Source organism: Squalius cephalus (assembly GCF_949319135.1).
Source record: "Squalius cephalus genome assembly, chromosome: 5".
NCBI lineage: Eukaryota > Metazoa > Chordata > Actinopteri > Cypriniformes > Leuciscidae > Squalius > Squalius cephalus.
Window position 1 is genome coordinate 50,871,437 of NC_137126.1, and position 22,500 is coordinate 50,893,936.

At 44.7% G+C, this 22,500-nt stretch overlaps 1 protein-coding gene across 2 annotated transcripts in view; it reads left to right on the forward strand.

Annotated features, from left to right (window-relative positions):
• trabd2a (TraB domain containing 2A) overlaps nt 1-22,500 on the forward strand; it is a 76,106-nt gene that overhangs the window by 15,771 nt on the left and 37,835 nt on the right. For both annotated transcript variants that reach the window (XM_079871546.1, XM_079871547.1), the window contains exons 3-4: nt 16,460-16,606; nt 20,646-20,820. In XM_079871546.1, coding sequence (XP_079727672.1) covers nt 16,460-16,606; nt 20,646-20,820 — 322 coding nt within the window. The remainder of the gene's footprint in view (nt 1-16,459; nt 16,607-20,645; nt 20,821-22,500) is intronic.

The window sequence follows — 22,500 nt, forward strand, 5'->3', positions numbered from 1 at the left end:
TCTGTGTACTTAATATAAATACCCTGCAATTGTACTTTTGTTATCCTAAACTGATATACTTAAAGTCTGCTAAATTGGAACTAATTGTGTATTAAAGTTACTTTAGTTATCCAGAAGTGCTGAGGTCCAAATAAAGTATCTGATAGTCAAGTCTTTATTTATATAGTGCTTTAATTATATCAGCAGGTTTACAGTGATAACAGGGAAATAATGCAACAAAGTTTGTTTCCAGAAGAAAATAGCGTCACAGTCCAGCTTAAGGAAGTTCACATTTTGTTGTAAAAAAGTTATTAATTTAGTTCATTATACAGTGCTATGCATAAGTTTAGACACCCATGCTAAAGTTGACTAAAAAGAGGAATAAAAAATCATCTTTTGGAAACTGAACGTAATGCCTTAATTTAAAAAATTTGGAAAAATCCAACCTTTAAGGACACCAATTTTCTTTGTGAATGAATAATGTATCGTAAATAAATAAATGTTCTTCCTTAAAATACAGGGTGCATAAGTTTGGACACCCCTATGTTAAATTCCCATAGAGGCAGGCAGATTTTTATTTTTAAAGGCCAGTTACTTCATGGATCCAGGATAATATACATCCTGATAAAGTTCCCTTGGCCTCTGGAATTAAAATAGCCCCACATCATCACATAGCCTTCACCATACCTAGAGATTGGCATGGAGTACTTTCTATAAGATCATCTCTCAATGCAAATCAAACTAGCTATTAGGCAAACTGAAATAAAACCATGCCAATCTCTGTGTATATACTGTGGAAGATTAAGTTAAATGTCCCCAACTAAGCAAGCCAGAAGCCAGAGGCGACGGGTGTGGTTGTGCTCAAGTATTGCTAGTATACTTTAGATACACTTTAAATATTACACAGAGATCAGACTATCTCGTATTGAGTTCCCTTCAATTTATTTCTTAAATTTCTGTTACTTGGTCTCAAAAAGGTCTTAAATGAGTCTTAAGTTGATCTGCAGAATCCCTGCTGAGTGTTTTTGAGGTTGTGTTTAAAGTGCCGTGGCGTTTGTGCTGTCGGTGATGTCATCGCTATCCCACAATCCCCTGCAGGAACACATGAAAGACGCTCCTGTCAAACTCTCTTTTACGCTGTCTTTCACTCTTTGAAGTCTTTCGCTCGGCTCTCTGATTCTCCTCGGAGCGAATCGCTCCGTATTGTGGGCTTGTTGTTCTAGCGTCCCGCGAGTGAACGCTCGCTCTCCCGCGGCCTGCATTGTCGACTCTTTGTCCCAGAATTCCAGTCGCTCGGATGAAACGAACATGTTTTCAGGGTCATTTGCACCCAAAGAGTGTTTGTCTTCGGGGACGGGGCTCTTTGTCTGTCGCTGCTGACTGACCTCATAAAAACTGCAGACACACACACACACACACACACACACACATGTTCTTCCTCAGTGTTTCTGTCTCGTTCTCCAGCACTAATATCTAAACTTTCTTAAATCAAGACACATTTACTGGAGAACAAGCATGACTGAAGATATTAAGACTTGATTAATGAAGAATGCATCAAAATGAAGTGAGTTTGAGTTTAAAACAAGAACAAATATCTGTCAGTGGAGTCAGAAATATAATCTTGTTTCCCTTTGAATCACTTCATTTTGATGCATTCTTCATTAATCAAGTCCTAATATCTTCAGTCATGCTTGTTCTCCAGTAAATGTGTCTTGATTTAAGAAAGATTAGATATTAGTGCTGGAAAACATGTTGTTTAAATTGTGATTTTATAGTATCTCCACTTGTTACTCATGATAATATCAGAGGACGCTGCATGATGTTAAAACAACTAGACCTGATTCCACTCGTCTTGTGTTTGAACACTTCTTCACTGTTCTGTTCCTCTGCTCCTCTAATGCTCCTCTTTCAGCGCTGATGAGAATTCCTGTTTAATTTCCTCTTGCATGCGATCGGTTTCTGTCCTCTGTAATCACACGCGTGTGGAGCTTTCAGGAGAAACTGCGTTACAAATATGTTTAGAATCTGTGGCCAGTGTGTGTGTGGTGTGAGTGAGTGTGTGTGTGTGTGTGTGTGTGTGTGTGTGTGTGTGTGTGTGTGTGTGTGTGTGTGTGTGTGTGTGTGTGTGTGTGTGTGTGTGTGTGTGTGTGTGTGTGTGTGTGTGTGTGTGAGAGATAGTGAGTGGGTATGTGTGTGTGTGTGTGTGTGTGTGTGGTCTGCTGGATGGACTCTGTTCTCATGTCTATATTAATTTTAAAGTTGGTTGAAGAGCCACAAACGGGCGATGCCTCAGTTCTCTGGGGTTCAGAAGTTACACACGTGTTTTACACAACAGTTTCAGTTTCTACATGGAGAGACATGAAGATTTTCAGCATGAGACCTCAATGCAGGGACTGTGTGTGTGTGTGTGTGTGTGTGTGTGTGTGTGTGTGTGTGTGTGTGTGTGTGTGTGTGTGTGTGTGTGTGTGTGTGTGTGTGTGTGTGTGTGTCGTTCATGGCTTGAGCTGAAGCGAAGCAGACGTGTGTGTCTTTAGAGGATTGTACATGCTGTGCAGTGTGACACGCTGAAAACACTTTAGTTTTATCTAATCATCACATGCAGTGATAATGGGCTCATATTCGTTGTATATAATATTAGACACATTAATTATATGTTTAGAATCCAGAACATGAGCTGCTTATAATATCCTGTTTTTCTTGCAACCTGATTGGCTGAGACGGCATGTGTGGGCCGGATGAAGCTGTCAATCAAAGCACAGTCGCTTTACTTTAGTGTGACACTGATTCTGTCGGGCGGCAGGAATACTGAATATCAGGCTGAAGCCGAAGAGAAAGATATCAGACTAATGTGGAGCGACATGGACACACACATCACAACTACACAACATCACAACTACACAACCCTGCATTCCTCTGTTAGTCGCGTAACTACACGCAATCAGATCCAGACAAGAACCGCCCACTTAGAATCAGATAAGATCACAGAATCTCATTAGAGCCCAAGACTTTGACACATCTTCTGCAAATGTGACTGTGTGTGTGTGTGTGTGTGTGTGTGTGTGTGTGTGTGTGTGTGTGTGTGTGTGTGTGTGTGTGTGTGTGTGTGTGTGTGTGTGTGTGTGTGTGCGTTTGGTTTATATTACATTGTGGGAACCAAATGTCCCCACAAGGATAGTAAAGCCTGAGATCACCTCCATTGTGGGGACCAGCCAGCGGTCCATGAGGGGAATGGGTAAATAAACATCCTAAATTATATATTTTTGAAAATGTAAAAATGCAGAATGTTTCCTGTGATGGGCAGGTTTAGGGGCAGGGGCAGTGTAAGGGGACAGAATGTACAGTTTGTACTGTATAAAAACCATTACGTCTATGGAGAGTCCCCACAAAGATAGTGAACCAGACGTGTGTGTGAGTGTGTGTGTGTGTGTGTGTGTGTGGGTGTGTGTGTGTGTGTGTTTGTGAGAGTGTGTGTGAGAGTGTGCGTGTGTATATATATATGTGTGTGTGTGTGTGTGTGTGTGTGTGTGTGTGTGTGTGTGTGTGTGTGTGTGAGAGAGAGAGAGTGTGTGTGTGTGAGAGTGTGTGTGAGAGTAAGAGAGAGAGAGAGGGTGTGTGTGTGAGAGAGAGAGAGAGAGAGTGTGTGTGTGTGTGTGAGAGTGTGTGTGAGAGTGTGTATATATATATATGTGTGTGTGTGTGTGTGTGTGTGAGAGAGTGAGAGAGAGGGTGTGTGTGTGTGTGTGTGTGTGAGAGAGAGAGAGAGACGGTGTGTGTGTGTGTGTGTGTGTGTGTGAGAGAGAGAGAGAGAGAGAGAGAGAGAGAGAGAGTGTGTGTGTGTGTGTGTGTGTGTGTGTGTGTGTGTGTGTGTGTGTGTGTGTAAAGAGCTGGTCTGCAGGGAGTCTGGAGCCGCGTCTGTCAGGAGGACGTTTAACATGTTGATGTTGAAGCTGCTAATGCGCGCGTCAGACGAGGGTTTATGGCTGTTAGACGGAGTTTGAGCTGCTCTTAGTGACGGTTGTTGATCTGGAGACGAAACTCTGAGATAAAGAATCTCCACAGGGGCTGAAAATAAAGCAGACGGCGAGACCTAGAGAAATCCTAGATGAAAGTCAGTCTGTTCACGTTTTGTGTCATAGAATTTCTGTTTATCTGAAGTTCAGACGTGCTGATAATTATTTCACAGACAAACGTTTATTTATTTATTACTCATTTATTTGTTTGATCACATTATCATTCCCCCACTATGTGAAACCAGAGAGTAAAACCTCGAGGGGAAAGCGTGATGTACTTCCCAGCTAACAAAAATACCTTATAAGAACATTCTGCTAACATTCCTATTAAGTTATTTCTGCATGTTCTCTGAACGTTCATGTTTTTTCTTGGTTATGTGAGCGTTAAAGGAAGATTTCATTGTATCATTCTTCAAACGTTATGGGAACGTTACTTTTGAGTGTTCTCTGAACGTTCTGAAACCAAGTTGCAACCTTTAAAAAACGTTTCAGAACCAACGCTCCATGAAGGGTGTATGAGTGATTTGATCCCGGCGTGTGTCTGAAGCCTCAGCTCATGTCAGGCGCTGCTTTACTCCGCTGTTTAAACACACGCAGGGCATCGTGGGAAAGTTTCCAGCTTATCAGAGTCCATTCAGAAAGACTGCGAGCGCTGATGTCATGAACTTCTAAAGTGCGCTGAGAGCTTTGGCTCGGTTTGTGTTCTTAACTGGTGGGAAAACAGAGAACGGATGATTTACATTTAATCATTTAGCAGACGCTTTTATCCAAAACGACTTACAAATGAGGAGAACAATAGAAGCAGATATACTTACAATAGGGCAACAATATGTAAATGCTGTGACCAGTCCCAGTTTAGTCTAATAGTATATGTAATAGTAGTTTAAGTAGATATAGAGTAGAATAGAAAGTGTTAGTATTAATGGATCAAATGTTGACGAAAAAGATGCATCATCAGCAGGGCTGGACTGGGACAAAAAATCTGCCCTGGCATTTTGTCCCAGACTGGCCCACTACATATGATCATAAACACCACCCATCTTCTCACCATCTCACCCCCAGTAAAGAACATTTTACTGCATCAAGCTTTTATTTTGGCGGAAAACATGGTTTATATACGCGTCTCATTAAATTTCTAGTAAATTGCGGTAATCGTCAACTATGCAGATGTGGAAATAATGCGTAACTGGGTAATGGGTTCCTACACTCATGACATAGCCTAAGTGTTTTGAAAGTAGTTCTGCTTACTGCAGGCTCTACACTTTCTCATCTCTCTCCTGATCCTCCTCACTATCCTCATCATCACTGGAGCTGATGTTCAGTTTAATAACATATCTGTTATTTTGACACATTTTACAGCGTCTGCTTGAAGGGCCTGTATCTATTTTTCACGCTATTTCTCTGCACATTCCTTGCGTTTCTTCTCCATCTCTCTGACTATTTTGACAGATGCACACTGACACTGCATGCTCACTCAGAGCCCAAAGGGGGAGGTGTTTAAAGATGTGATTGGGCCAGCCCAGTGTCAATCAAGAAAAGAACCAATGGGCCTCTGATCAACGTGTTTCATTTTGACCAGTGCATTACACTGGCACTAACCCAGCGCCGCCAATTAAGCAAAACAAAACAAAACGAATGGGCCGCCGATGTACGAGTTTTATGGGCCGTTAAGACAAAAAAAGAAAAAGAAAAAGAGATGTATCGGCCCAACCCTGGTCATCAGCCATTTCTTGAAAATGCTAACGACTCAGCAGGTCAGGTTGAGTTCGGCAGGTCACTCCTCAGTACAGGTTAAGGTCAGTGAAAATGATTTTATGTCTCTTTGGGATGATGCACCACAAGACACCGTTCACTTGCAGAACACAAGCTTCTGGAGACACATAGATCTGAAGAAGTGAGTTTAGGTATAGAAGAGCAGAGCCAGTGGTTGTTCTGTAGGAAAACATCAGTGCAGGTTTATGAGGAGAGGAGTGACGTGCAGCATCTGGATCAGTTGCAGAGGTTTGACAGATGCTGGAAGGAGAGAGCATTACAATAGTCCAGTCTGGATAGAACAAGAGCTTGGAGAAGGAGTTGTGTAACTCCGCTAGGAAGGACCTGAACCTCCTAATGTTGTATAAAGCAAATCTGCTGGACCGGTGGTTCTAGTAATGTGGTCTGTGAAGTTTAGCTGATCATCAATCAGAACTCTAAGGTTCCTGGCTGTCCTGGATGGAGTTATGGATGACAAACCTACAGCTGAATGGAGAAGTTGTTATGAAGTGGTGGGATGGCCAAGACCACAAACAGGTCTGTCTTTTCAGAGGCTGAGATGCTTTCATTGGATCATCTGGCTGGAATGAGGGGTAGAGTTGTGTCATCAGTATAGCAGTGATGATATCAGATGATAACAGTGATAACATTGATAACAGATGATAACAGATGATAACAGTGATGGGATAAACCATGTTTCTGTATGACAGATCCTAGTGATGACATGTAGATGGAGAAGAGAAGCGGTCCCAGTACTGAGCCCTGAGGCACTCCAGTAGCTAGATGATAACAGTGATGGGATAAACCATGTTTCTGAATGACAGATCCTAGTGATGACATGTAGATGGAGAAGAGAAGCGGTCCCAGCACTGAGCCCTGAGGCACTCCAGTAGCTAGATGATAACAGTGATGGGATAAACCATGTTTCTGAATGACAGATCCTAGTGATGACATGTAGATGGAGAAGAGAAGCGGTCCCAGCACTGAGCCCTGAGGCACTCCAGTAGCTAGATGATAACAGTGATGGGATAAACCATGTTTCTGAATGACAGATCCTAGTGATGACATGTAGATGGAGAAGAGAAGCGGTCCCAGCACTGAGCCCTGAGGCACTCCAGTTAGGGCTGTCGCGGTGAAGGATTTTCCCTTGCGGTAATTATGAGTGGCTCAATAGCGCGATATGCGGTAAAACCGCATTTATTAATTTATTTTTATTTATTTTGATTTATTTGTTGCTATATAAATAAGTGTTACGATGTGGTCAGCATGCACAAAAACGAGTACATTTTCAGTAACCAATAAACCGAAACTAAACAGCGTATCTGCGCATTGAAAGCCTGTCACTCAGCGCGCAGTTGTTACGGCAACGGACTGTCTTTGAGTGAGTCATTAAACCATTCATTCAACAACACGTTCAAAAACGCTGATTGATTCATTAAAAGATAGTAATGAAACAAGGTTAATTATTTTTAACTTTGAGCTCCACTTTTCAAGGCTCAGCTGACCAGCAATGCGTTGCATAGGTAACGCTGAAGCTTCACTTAATAGAGACAAATGGCATTGATTCAATGCGTGACTCACTGAGTTTTGTTTCCCGCGACCGCGAGTTCCTCGCGCTGTGGATGCTGACCAGCGCTGTCGCTGGTGCCATTCATGGTAAATACCCTTTATTTTAAACGTTAAAATGATGACAGGACAAATATTTAACTTTCCTTGGACACGGCAACCTTTTTACGAATATGACTTACTTGACCTCAAAGACAGACGCAGGTAATCGCACGCGCTTAGTCGATCTCTCTCATTCACTGTCTGTTTAGGCTTAAGTGCAAATCCACGAAGCCTCTGTACAAATCACCATGATAAAACCATGATCACCATGTCTTATTATCATTATTAACTTATTTAACATTCAATACACATGCACGAAGTTCAAAACAAGAAGGGTAACGTTATAGCCTTATGAAAAAAGAAAACACGTGAATATCGCGGTTGCTGCGGTTACTTGAATTCCTCTGCGGTTGGCTTGTCAGTAGCGCGGTACTGCGATATTGCGGTTATCGCGACAGCCCTAACTCCAGTAGCTAGATGATAACAGTGATGGGATAAACCATGTTTCTGAATGACAGATCCTAGTGATGACATGTAGATGGAGAAGAGAAGCGGTCCCAGCACTGAGCCCTGAGGCACTCCAGTAACTAGATGATAACAGTGATGGGATAAACCATGTTTCTGAATGACAGATCCTAGTGATGACATGTAGATGGAGAAGAGAAGCGGTCCCAGCACTGAGCCCTGAGGCACTCCAGTAGCTAGATGATAACAGTGATGGGATAAACCATGTTTCTGAATGACAGATCCTAGTGATGACATGTAGATGGAGAAGAGAAGCGGTCCCAGCACTGAGCCCTGAGGCACTCCAGTAGCTAGATGATAACAGTGATGGGATAAACCATGTTTCTGAATGACAGATCCTAGTGATGACATGTAGATGGAGAAGAGAAGCGGTCCCAGCACTGAGCCCTGAGGCACTCCAGTAGCTAGATGATAACAGTGATGGGGATAAACCATGTTTCTGAATGACAGATCCTAGAGATGTCATGTAGATGTAGAAGAGAAGCGGTCCCAGCACTGAGCCCTGAGGCACTCCAGTAGCTAGATGATAACAGTGATGGGATAAAACATGTTTCTGAATGACAGACACTAGTGATGACATGTAGATGGAGAAGAGAAGCGGTCCCAGCACTGAGCCCTGAGGCACTCCAGTAGCTAGATGATAACAGTGATGGGAAAAAAACATGTTTCTGAATGACAGTTCCTAGTGATGACATGTAGATGGAGAAGAGAAGCGGTCCCAGCACTGAGCCCTGAGGCACTCCAGTAGCTAGATGATAACAGTGATGGGAAAAAAACATGTTTCTGAGTGACAGATCCTAGAGATGTCATGTAGATGGAGAAGAGAAGCGGTCCCAGCACTGAGCCCTGAGGCACTCCAGTAGCTAGATGATAACAGTGATGGGATAAACCATGTTTCTGAATGACAGATCCTAGAGATGTCATGTAGATGTAGAAGAGAAGCGGTCCCAGCACTGAGCCCTGAGGCACTCCAGTAGCTAGATGATAACAGTGATGGGAAAAAAACATGTTTCTGAGTGACAGATCCTAGAGATGTCATGTAGATGGAGAAGAGAAGCGGTCCCAGCACTGAGCCCTGAGGCACTCCAGTAGCTAGATGATAACAGTGATGGGATAAACCATGTTTCTGAATGACAGATCCTAGAGATGTCATGTAGATGTAGAAGAGAAGCGGTCCCAGCACTGAGCCCTGAGGCACTCCAGTAGCTAGATGATAACAGTGATGGGATAAACCATGTTTCTGAATGACAGATCCTAGTGATGTCATGTAGATGGAGAAGAGAAGCGGTCCCAGCACTGAGCCCTGAGACACTCCAGTAGCTAGATGATAACAGTGATGGGAAAAACCATGTTTCTGAATGACAGATCCTAGAGATGTCATGTAGATGGAGAAGAGAAGCGGTCCCAGCACTGAGCCCTGAGGCACTCCAGTAGCTAGATGATAACAGTGATGGGATAAACCATGTTTCTGAATGACAGATCCTAGTGATGTCATGTAGATGGAGAAGAGAAGCGGTCCCAGCACTGAGCCCTGAGACACTCCAGTAGCTAGATGATAACAGTGATGGGAAAAACCATGTTTCTGAATGACAGATCCTAGAGATGTCATGTAGATGTAGAAGAGAAGCAGTCCCAGCACTGAGCCCTGAGGCACTCCAGTAGCTAGATGATAGCAGTGATGGGATAAACCATGTTTCTGAATGACAGATCCTAGAGATGTCATGTAGATGGAGAAGAGAAGCGGTCCCAGCACTGAGCCCTGAGGCACTCCAGTAGCTAGATGATAACAGTGATGGGATAAACCATGTTTCTGAATGACAGATCCTAGTGATGTCATGTAGATGGAGAAGAGAAGCGGTCCCAGCACTGAGCCCTGAGACACTCCAGTAGCTAGATGATAACAGTGATGGGAAAAACCATGTTTCTGAATGACAGATCCTAGAGATGTCATGTAGATGGAGAAGAGAAGCAGTCCCAGCACTGAGCCCTGAGGCACTCCAGTAGCTAGATGATAACAGTGATGGGAAAAAACATGTTTCTGAATGACAGTTCCTAGTGATGACATGTAGATGTAGAAGAGAAGCGGTCCCAGCACTGAGCCCTGAGGCACTCCAGTAGCTAGATGATAACAGTGATGGGAAAAAAACATGTTTCTGAGTGACAGATCCTAGAGATGTCATGTAGATGGAGAAGAGAAGCGGTCCCAGCACTGAGCCCTGAGGCACTCCAGTAGCTAGATGATAACAGTGATGGGATAAACCATGTTTCTGAATGACAGATCCTAGAGATGTCATGTAGATGTAGAAGAGAAGCGGTCCCAGCACTGAGCCCTGAGGCACTCCAGTAGCTAGATGATAACAGTGATGGGATAAACCATGTTTCTGAATGACAGATCCTAGTGATGTCATGTAGATGGAGAAGAGAAGCGGTCCCAGCACTGAGCCCTGAGACACTCCAGTAGCTAGATGATAACAGTGATGGGAAAAACCATGTTTCTGAATGACAGATCCTAGAGATGTCATGTAGATGTAGAAGAGAAGCAGTCCCAGCACTGAGCCCTGAGGCACTCCAGTAGCTAGATGATAGCAGTGATGGGATAAACCATGTTTCTGAATGACAGATCCTAGAGATGTCATGTAGATGGAGAAGAGAAGCGGTCCCAGCACTGAGCCCTGAGGCACTCCAGTAGCTAGATGATAACAGTGATGGGATAAACCATGTTTCTGAATGACAGATCCTAGAGATGTCATGTAGATGGAGAAGAGAAGCGGTCCCAGCACTGAGCCCTGAGGCACTCCAGTAGCTAGATGATAGCAGTGATGGGAAAAACCATGTTTCTGAATGACAGATCCTAGAAATGTCATGTAGATGTAGAAGAGAAGCGCTCCCAGCACTGAGCCCTGAGGCACTCCAGTAGCTAGATGATAACAATGATGGGATAAACCATGTTTCTGAATGACAGATCCTAGTGATGTCATGTAGATGGAGAAGAGAAGCGGTCCCAGCACTGAGCCCTGAGGCACTCCAGTAGCTAGATGATAACAGTGATGGGAAAAACCATGTTTCTGAATGACAGATCCTAGAGATGTCATGTAGATGTAGAAGAGAAGCGGTCCCAGCACTGAGCCCTGAGGCACTCCAGTAGCTAGATGATAGCAGTGATGGGATAAACCATGTTTCTGAATGACAGATCCTAGAGATGACATGTAGATGGAGAAGAGAAGCGGTCCCAGCACTGAGACCTGAGGCACTTCAGTAGCTAGATGATAACAGTGATGGGAAAAAACATGTTTCTGAATGACAGACACTAGTGATGACATGTAGATGGAGAAGAGAAGCGGACCCAGCACTGAGCCCTGAGGCACTCCAGTAGCTAGATGATAACAGTGATGGGAAAAAACATGTTTCTGAATGACAGATCCTAGAGATGTCATGTAGATGGAGAAGAGAAGCGGTCCCAGCACTGTGCCCTGAGGCACTCCAGTAGCTAGATGATAACAGTGATGGGATAAACCATGTTTCTGAATGACAGATCCTAGTGATGTCATGTAGATGGAGAAGAGAAGCGGTCCCAGCACTGAGCCCTGAGGCACTCCAGTAGCTAGATGATAACAGTGATGGGATAAACCATGTTTCTGAATGACAGATCCTAGAGATGTCATGTAGATGTAGAAGAGAAGCGGTCCCAGTACTGAGCCCTGAGGCACTCCAGTAGCTAGATGATAGCAGTGATGGGATAAACCATGTTTCTGAATGACAGACACTAGTGATGACATGTAGATGGAGAAGAGAAGCGGTCCCAGCACTGAGCCCTGAGGCACTCCAGTAGCTAGATGATAACAGTGATGGGATAAACCATGTTTCTGAATGACAGATCCTAGAGATGTCATGTAGATGGAGAAGAGAAGCGGTCCCAGCACTGAGCCCTGAGGCACTCCAGTAGCTAGATGATAACAGTGATGGGAAAAAAACATGTTTCTGAGTGACAGATCCTAGAGATGTCATGTAGATGGAGAAGAGAAGCGGTCCCAGCACTGAGCCCTGAGGCACTCCAGTAGCTAGATGATAACAGTGATGGGATAAACCATGTTTCTGAATGACAGATCCTAGAGATGTCATGTAGATGTAGAAGAGAAGCGGTCCCAGCACTGAGCCCTGAGGCACTCCAGTAGCTAGATGATAACAGTGATGGGATAAACCATGTTTCTGAATGACAGATCCTAGTGATGTCATGTAGATGGAGAAGAGAAGCGGTCCCAGCACTGAGCCCTGAGACACTCCAGTAGCTAGATGATAACAGTGATGGGAAAAACCATGTTTCTGAATGACAGATCCTAGAGATGTCATGTAGATTTAGAAGAGAAGCAGTCCCAGCACTGAGCCCTGAGGCACTCCAGTAGCTAGATGATAACAATGATGGGATAAACCATGTTTCTGAATGACAGATCCTAGTGATGTCATGTAGATGGAGAAGAGAAGCGGTCCCAGCACTGAGCCCTGAGGCACTCCAGTAGCTAGATGATAACAGTGATGGGAAAAACCATGTTTCTGAATGACAGATCCTAGAGATGTCATGTAGATGGAGAAGAGAAGCGGTCCCAGCACTGAGCCCTGAGGCACTCCAGTAGCTAGATGATAACAGTGATGGGATAAACCATGTTTCTGAATGACAGATCCTAGAGATGACATGTAGATGGAGAAGAGAAGCGGTCCCAGCACTGAGCCCTGAGGCACTCCAGTAGCTAGATGATAACAGTGATGGGAAAAAACATGTTTCTGAATGACAGATCCTAGTGATGTCGTATAGATGGAGAAGAGAAGCGGTCCCAGCACTGAGCCCTGAGGCACTCCAGTAGCTAGATGATGGGTCTTAGACACCTCACTCTTCCACAACACCCTGAAGGACTTACTGAGAGGTCAGACCTGAACCATTGGAGTTCCTGAGATGCCCTTCATCATGAGGGTTGACGGAAGGATCTGATGATTAACTGTGTCAAACGCAGCAGATCCAGCAGGATGAGGACTGAGGATTTGGAAGCTGTTCTTGAGTCTCAGAGCTTCAGTAACCGAGAGCAGGGCCGTCTCAGTTGAGTGGCGCTCCTGAAACCAGACTGGTTGTTGTCCAGCAGGTTGTTCTGTGTAAGAAAGGCAGATATTTGTTTGAAAACGACTCATTCTTGTGTTTTAGCAATGAATGGACGAAGGGATTACAGGTCTGTAGTTTTCTATGTGCTGGATTTAGAGTGGGTTTCTTAAGTAGTGGGATTATCAGAGCCTCATAAATGCTGTGGGAAAGATACCAGTGTGAAGAGAGGAGTTGATATGAGTGAGTGAGTGCAATGTGAGTGCGATTGGAAAGGATGAGTTTGAAGACTTCTGCCTCTGAGAGAGGAGAGAAGGAGGGGAGAGTGTGCATGTTTGCTGTTAGGATGTGTGTGTCAATTTGTAGTGTGGAAAATTGGCCGCTGATGGTGGTGGTTTTTAATTTATGAAGAATGTGGCAAAGTCATCAGCTGTTAGGGTTGGTGAAGAAGGAGGAGGGTTAAGAAGAGAGGAGGAGGGTTTGAAAAGCGTCAGAAGAATTGTTAATTTTGTTGTGGTAGTAAGTAATTTTAGTGGTAGAGACATTAGTATAGAGAAGAAGGAGAGGAGGAATTGATAAAGACCGATCAGTCCATCAGTTCATCACTCCATCAGTCCATCAGTCTATCTGTCCATCACTCCATCAATCCATCAGTCAATCAGTCAACCACTCCATCACTCCATCCAGTCATGCCACTGTTTTCTCCAGAGCTGCTTTACAGCTGAATCAAACTCATTTCATAATTGATGAACTTCACACAGTTATTAAACTGAACTGAATCAACACTGCACTGAATTAATCTGAAGAATCACAGCAGGATTGTTTGGGAAACATGTTTGAATTCCATCATCATTATTATTTTCGTGATCCTGTTCGGTGCAGAAATCGCAGAGACTGTTAAATACCTCAGAGTGTTTTCTGTTCCTCCATCATGACGTATCGGGGTAATTTCCATCACAAAGCAGAGTTATTGACTTTCATAGGGCCGCAGTGCTTTGATATGAACTCACTCTGGTTCCCGTGTGTGAATGTGGCCAGTGACCCACAGAACGGACACAACGGAGCCGCGTCACAGCATTCGTTTAGCCCCGTCTTTCTTCCTTCTCACTTTCGGCGCTCTTTCATTCTCCTCCGTGCCGTGATTTAAGGGTCTGAAAGGCTGGAGGAGGGGGTGCTGAGCTGAAGCTGCTCGGACTCAGCAGATGGAGGGAGGTTAGTGCCGTGGGGTTTGTGAAGCTAGCGGGGTGGCGATAGGCTAATTTGAGCAGCATAAAGCCGGAGAGCTTTCAGATGCAGAGCAGAGGCTTTGATGAGCGCGGGATGAAAGCGACGGGTCTTTGTCCCACACATGAAGTATCCGCCCTCCTCTCTCAGACGAGCCCCGCAAACAATGAGGGACGGCCAGAGTGTCATCGGCACGGATGAAAAGAGCTCAAGTGTGTGTGTGAGTGTGTGCGTGTATGTGTGTGTGTGTGTGTGTGTGTGTTTGTGTGTGTGTGTGTGCGAGTGTGCGAGTGTGTGTGTGAGTGAGTGTGTGTGTGTGTATGAGTGTGTGTGAGAGTGTGTGTGAGTGAGAGTGTGCACAAGAATGTGTATGTATGTGTATGAGTGTGTGTGTGTGAGAGCATGTGAGTGTGTGTGAGAGAGAGTGTGTGTGAGTGTGTGTACAAGAATGTGTGTGTATGTATGTGAGTGTATGAGAGTGAGTGAGTGTGTGTGTGTGTGCGTGTGTCTGTGTGTGTGTGTGTGTGTGTGTGTGTGTGTGTGTGTGTGTAAATACTGGGGAATTTCATGGTAACACAATAGTGAGCTGCAGCAGCAGAAGCAACAAAAAGCGTCAGCTAGAACTAATTGAGAGAAACTCTCCGCTGAGCCTTTGATCTGTTGAGATTCAGAAGAGCCTCCATTCAGGAACATCAGGCAGAAACACTGCGCTTATGTTGAGATCTGCTGTTCACGAGTCAGTCATCTTATAGTCTCACAGCTGAGTGTGTTAGTGCAGCGTTTTTGTGCTCCAGACATCAAATCACGTGTGTGTGTTGTTGTGATCTTATGGTAAGAAACCACATAGAACTCATTTCCATGTTCTGATCAAGTAAAAGTCTACACTGTAAAACAATTTCAGTGTGTTCACTGCAGTTTCGTTGCAGATGCATCATTCATGAATATATCATAAAAGAGCATAAACAGAGTAAAGTTTAAAAACAATGACAAACTTTATGAAAGCGCCTCAAATCAGCCTGTACATTCATGCTGGTTTAAGATGGTCTCAGACCCACAATGCACCGGTGCTTAGTGACCGTTTAGACTAGTCTTACGGTTTACTATTCAATTTTTTTCAAGGCTGGTTGTGCATTATATATACAGTAAACGTGTATTTTAGTTCTTCTCACTCCACAACAAATCCTTTCAATTTAACAGAAGTCAGAACAGAAATGAAAAATAGTAAAAAAACAAACATAAATTATAGTGGGATTCATTATAAACAGCATTTAGTCTAGAAAGAACATTTGGTCTAATTTAAATTCAAAAAGTAAGACTGAATGATGACAGAATGGTGATTTCTGGACGCACTGTCCCTTTAAAGGTGACATTTCATGAAAATCTAACCTTTTCCTTGTGTAAGTGCTATAATCGAGTCCCCGGTGCTTCTACCAACCTAGAAAACATGAAAAGTGAAACCCAGTAACTGTGTTCTGGTGAGCCTTTCTCTGCAAGCATGTCAAAAAATAAGTCGATCAGATTTTGCTCCATTTCTGATGTATGAAGAGGATCTTATTATAATATTACTGGCCCTTAATCTGCATGTTTACACACACGGCACAACATTTGGTTTCGCAAGCGACAACAGAGACCAGTTCTAACGCAATGGCAGAAGATCCAGCAAACCATGAAACTGTTCTGTGGTTGAGCACAGACGAGCACTGAACACTATTGACAAGAACATGTCACCGCTGTCTTATAAAGACCTCAGGAACTGTGGACACTTGTGGAGAAGTTAAACATGATGATGAGATGATCAGTGTAACTCCACAACAACTACAGAAATGTTTCCACTAACATTCAGAAACGTCTAAAAGTGAAACTCTTCCTGAGTCTCTCCGTAAGGCTGCACTCGCTACTGGTTATTCTGGGATTCTGGATGATTGAGATTGGCCTGTTTTGCTATTACCGGAGTATATGAAGCTCGTGTAAAGAATCCGCCCTCTTCGGAGGCGGAGCAGCAGCTCATTTGCATTTTAAAGGAACACACAAAAACGGCGTGTTTTTGCCCACACCCAAAAAGGGGCAAATTTGACAAGCTATAAAAAATTATTTGGGGGGAATTTTGAGATGAGATTTCACAGACACATTCTGGGGACACCATAGATTTATATTACATCTTGTGAAAAGTGGCATAATATGTCACCTTTAAGAGCCAGTGTTGCGTATCGTGCCCCAGATGTGCAGAGTCATGGCTGTTTGTGTGTGTGTTTCAGCTGAGTGTGTGTGTGTGTTGCAGGTGATCTTCGCTCTGAACCAGACGCTGCTGCAGCAGGAGAGTCTTCGGGCCGGGAGTCTGCAGGTTCCCTACACCACAGAGGACCTTATCAAGCACTACAACTGTGGAGATCTGAACTCCATCATCTTCAACCACGACTCCTCGCAGGTGACGCTCTTCATCATGCTAGTGCACTGGAATCAGCCGCTAGTGCACTGGAATCAGCTGTAGTGCACTGGAATCAGCTGTACTGCACTGGAATCAGCCGCTAGTGCACTGGAATCAGCTGTAGTGCACTGGAATCAGCTCTAGTGAACTGGAATCAGCTGTAGTGCACTGGAATCAGCTCTAGTGAACTGGAATCAGCTGTAGTGCACTGGAATCAGCTGCTAGTGCACTAGAATCAGCTTGAGGGAACTGGATTCAGCTGTAGTGCACTGGAATCAACTCTGGTGAACTGGAATCAGCTGTAGTGCACTGGAATCAGCTCTAGTGAACTGGAATCAGCTGTAGTGCACTGGAATCAGCCGCTAGTGCACTAGAATCAGCTTGAGGGAACTGGATTCAGCTGTAGTGCACTGGAATCAGCTGTAGTGCATTGGAATCAGACGCTAGTGCACTGGAATCAGCTCTAGTGAACTGGAATCAGCTGTAGTGCACTGGAATCCGCCGCTAGTGCACTAGAATCAGCTCGAGTGAACTGGAATCAGCTGTAGTGCATTGGAATCAGACTCTAGTGCACTGGAATCAGCTGTAGTGCACTGGAATCAGCTGTAGTGCACTGGAATCAGCTGCTAGTGCACTGGAATCAGCTCTAATGCACTGGAATCAGCCACTAGTGCACTGGAATCAGCTATAGTGCACTGGAATCAGCTGTAGTGCACTGGAATCAGCTGCTAGTGCACTGAAATCAGCTGTAATGCATTGGAATCAGCTGTAATGCACTGGAATCAGCTGTAGTGCACTGGAATCAGCTATAGTGCACTGGAATCAGCCGCTACTGCACTGGAATCAGCTATAGTGAACTGGAATCAGCCGCTACTGCACTGGAATCAGCTGTAGTGCACTGGAATCAGCTGAAGTGCCCTGGAATCAGCTGTAGTGAACTGGAAGCAGCTGTACTGCACTGGAATCAGCTGTAGTGCACTGGAATCAGCTGAAGTGCCCTGGAATCAGCTGTAGTGAACTGGAAGCAGCTGTACTGCACTGGAATCAGCTGTAGTGCATTGGAATCAGACGCTAGTGCACTGGAATCAGCTGCAGTGAACTGGAATCAGCTGTAATGCACTGGAATCAGCTGTAGTGCACTGGAATCAGCTGCTAGTGCACTGGAATCAGCTCTAATGCACTGGAATCAGCTGTAGTTCACTGGAATCAGCTCTAATGCACTGGAATCAGCTATAGTGCACTGGAATCAGCAGCTACTACACTGGAATCAGCTGTAGTGCACTGGAATCAGCTATAGTGCACTGGAATCAGCTAAAGTGCCCTGGAATCAGTTGTAGTGAACTGGAATCAGCTACAGTGCACTGGAATCACCCGCTAGTGCACTGGAATCAGCTGTAGTGCATTGGAATCAGCTGTAGTGCACTGGAATCAGCTGTAGTGAACTGGAATCAGCTGTAGTGCACTGGAATCAGCTGTAGTGCACTGGAATCAGCCGCTAGTGCACTGTAATCAGCTGTAGTGAACTGGAATCAGCTCTAGTGAACTGGAATCAGCTCTAGTGCACTGGAATCAGCCGCTAGTGCACTGGAATCAGCTGTAATGAACTGGCATCAGCTGTAGTGCACTAGAATCAGCCGCTAGTGCACTGGAATCAGCTGTAGTGAACTGGAATCAGCTCTAGTGAACTGGAATCAGCCGCTAGTGCACCGGAATCAGCTGTAATGAACTGGAATCAGCTGTAGTGCACTGGAATCAGCTGTAGTGCACTGGAATCAGCTGTAGTGCACTGGAATCAGTTGTAGTGCACTGGAATTAGCTGCAGTGCACTGGAATCAGCCGCTAGTGTGCTGGAATCAGCTGTAATGAACTGGAATCAGCTGTAGTGAACTGGAATCAGCTGTAGTGCACTGGAATCAGCCGCTAGTGCGCTGGAATCAGCTGTAGTGAACTGGAATCAGCTGTAGTGCACTGGAATCAGCCGCTAGTGCGCTGGAATCAGCTGTAGTGAACTGGAATCAGCTCTAGTGAACTGGAATCAGCCGCTAGTGCACTGGAATCAGCTCTAGTGAACTAGAATGAGCCGCTAGTGCACTGGTATCAGCTGTACTGCACTGGAATCAGCTGTAGTGCATTGGAATCAGCTGTAGTGCATTGGAATCAGCCGCTAGTGCACTGGAATCAGCTGTACTGCACTGGAATCAGCTGTACTGCACTGGAATCAGCTGTACTGCACTGGAATCAGCTGTAGTGCATTGGAATCAGCCGCTAGTGCACTGGAATCAGCTGTACTGCACTGGAATCAGCTGTAGTGCACTGGAATCAGCCGCTAGTGCACTGGAATCAGCTGTAGTGCACTGGAATCAGCTGTAGTGCACTGGAATCAGTTGTAGTGCACTGGAATCAGCTGTAGTGCACTGGAATCAGCTGTAGTGCACTGGAATCAGTTGTAGTGCACTGGAATCAGTTGTAGTGCACTGGAATCAGCTGTAGTGCACTGGAATTAGCTGTAGTCCACTGGAATTAGCTGTAGTGCACTGGAATCAGCCGCTAGTGCACTGGAATCAGCTGTAATGAACTGGAATCAGCTGTAGTGCATTGGAATCAGCTGCTAGTGCACTGGAATCATCTGTAATGAACTGGAATCAGCTGTAGTGAACTGGAATCAGCTGTAGTGCACTGGAATCAGCCGCTAGTGCACTGGAATCAGCTGTAATGAACTGGAATCAGCTCTAGTGAACTGGAATCAGCCGCTAGTGCACTGGAATCAGCCGCTAGTGCACTGGAATCAGCTGTAGTGAACTGGAATCAGCCGCTAGTGTACTGGAATCAGCTGTAATGAACTGGAATCAGCCGCTATAGTGCACTGGAATAAGCTGTACTGCACTGGAATCAGCTGTAGTGCATTGGAATCAGCCGCTAGTGCACTGGAATCATCTGTAATGAACTGGAATCAGCTGTAGTGCACTGGAATCAGCTGTAGTGCATTGGAATCAGCCGCTAGTGCACTGGAATCAGCTGTAGTGCATTGGAATCAGCCGCTAGTGCACTGGAATCAGCTGTAATGAACTGGAATCAGCTGTAGTGAACTGGAATCAGATGTAGTGCATTGGAATCAGCCGCTAGTGCACTGGAATCAGCTGTACTGCACTGGAATCAGCTGTAGTGCACTGGAATCAGCCGCTAGTGCACTGGAATCAGCTGTAATGAACTGGAATCAGCTGTAGTGAACTGGAATCAGCCGCTATAGTGCACTGGAATAAGCTGTACTGCACTGGAATCAGCTGTAGTGCATTGGAATCAGCCGCTAGTGCACTGGAATCATCTGTAATGAACTGGAATCAGCTGTAGTGCACTGGAATCAGCTGTAGTGCATTGGAATCAGCCGCTAGTGCACTGGAATCAGCTGTAGTGCATTGGAATCAGCCGCTAGTGCACTGGAATCAGCTGTAATGAACTGGAATCAGCTGTAGTGAACTGGAATCAGATGTAGTGCATTGGAATCAGCCGCTAGTGCACTGGAATCAGCTGTACTGCACTGGAATTAGCTGTAGTGCACTGGAATCAGCCGCTAGTGCACTGGAATCAGCTGTAATGAACTGGAATCAGCTGTAGTGAACTGGAATCAGCTGTAGTGCACTGGAATCAGCTGTACTGCACTGGAATCAGCTGCAGTGCACTGGAGTCAGCTGTAATGAACTGGAATCAGCTGTACTGCACTGGAATCGGCTATAGTGCACTGAAATCACTAATGCTGTGACCAATCACTGATTCATAACACACTGCTGAAACAAGTTTTCTTACACAATCATTACGAGTCTCATTTTTCAGTAAAAATATCTAAACATCCTTAAAACAAGATGTGTGTGTGTGTCTGTGTGTGAAAATGTGTGAGTGTGTGTGTGAGTGTGTGAGTCTGTTTCTGAGTGTATGTGTACGAGTGTGTGTAAATATTTAAACATCCCTTAAACAGAATTCATGTTGTTTTCAGATGAGAAGGAATCTTGATTAAACTGTTTTGAATATTTCTCCGTATAATCAGGTGCCGAACTTCAGGAACGTGTCTCTCCCGGCGAGTGATCAGGAGACGGCGCAGGAGATCGACAGATACTTCCGTCAGGAGCTGATCTACAAGCGTAACGAGAGGATGGGGAGACGGGTTAAAGCACTGCTCCAGGAACAGCCCGACAGGAGCTTCTTCTTCGCCTTCGGAGCAGGTCAGGTTCCCTCGGGAAGATTGTTCCCTCTTGTCATCTGCACTTTCTCTCTCAGGTTTGTAGGGTTAGTAATGTAATGAAATGTTTCCAGCTCAGGTACGAGACTCTTTGATGCAGATCCTCTCTGACCTCGGGATGTGAATATCCGCCAGCGTTCACCAGCTTTCCTCTCGCGGCTCAAACGCAAACACTGCTTCTAATAATAATAAAAACACGTCTTTACTGTTGCTCAAACAGTAGAGGGTTGGCGCTTGCAACGCCAAGGTCATGGGTTCGATTCCCAGGGAAAGCAAGAACTGATATGACTGTAAATGTGTACCTTGAAATGCAATGTAAGTCACTTTGGATAAAAGCGTCTGCCAAATGCGTAAGTGTAATCGTGTGCTCATGCCGCGAGATTAAATGAGATTATGCTCTTTCTAGGAATGAATCTTGACTTTTTAAAGCCCTGAGAAATGGATTTTTCCTCAGAAGAGAAGTTTGTAGCTGTGATTATTCCGCCGTCCATCATAATAAACCCTCTGTGGTTCAGCGTGAGGTCATGTGTAGATCAGCGGCGTTACATCAACTGAAGTGGAAATCTGATTAAAGCTACTTAGAACAAATGACTCAAATTCTTCTCATTCGAGTAGCGACCGCAGGATCTGTACAGGCCAGAAAGATGGTTCTGCTGGTTTAGAGAAGCTGGACTATTCGACTTATAGAATCACATGCAATCATATTCTGCCTCATTTAACTCCCGATAGGGAAACGGGAGGAGACGTGACTTCTCAAGCGCTCTGATGACCCTGATGACTGGAGTAAAACGCTTTGACTGTGAACTTCCCTCGGCTGTGTTTCTGCTCCACTCCAGCGCTGCATTATGAACACTAACGCTTTATTTTAGTAGTGCTGTTTGCTACGGCTATATGCTATTGTTTACTTATACTTGTTTCAAGGCAGTTTTATATTTAAACTACTTTATAATATCAGTAACACTTTACAATAACAGGACATGAATAATCATGTACTAATAACTAATAATTTCATAATGAAGTTCATATTTTCACTCATCTTGAGGTCATGTTGAAGTAACTACTCATTCAGGTATTAGTACATGATTATTCACGTACCCTTATTGTAAAGTGTTTCCATAATACCTTCATGCCTTCTATAACTGGCAGGCTGGAGTGTGTGTGTGTGTGTGTGCGTTGGGGTGCAGAGGTTGAAGCAGATGGTCACAGTCTGCTGAGTGTGTGTGTGTGTCTACAGGAAGTGAGTGAGTGAAAGCAGAGATGCGTGTGTTTGTGTGTGTGTGTGTGTGTGTGTGTGAGAGTGAAAGCAGAGATGTGTGTGTGTGTGTGTGTGTGTGTGTGTGTGTGTGTGTGTGTGTGTGTGTGTGTGTGTGTGTGTGTGTGTGTGTGTGTGTGTGTGTGTGTGTGAGTGAGTGAGTGAGTGAGTGAAAGCAGAGATGACTGCAGCTCTACACACACTAACAAGGGCTGTATTTCATGCTGTTCTTCACTAGACGCCGTCAGAGAGGAGTGTGTAAGTGATCCTGATTCGGTCCTCGACTCGTTCTCCTGGTTCTGGGGGCCGAAGCCTCATCCGAGTCTAAGAGCAGATTAACTAACAGCTTCTCCAGCGCAAACACTCTTTTGGTGTTAAAAAACTACTGTCAGGATTTACTAAAGACACATG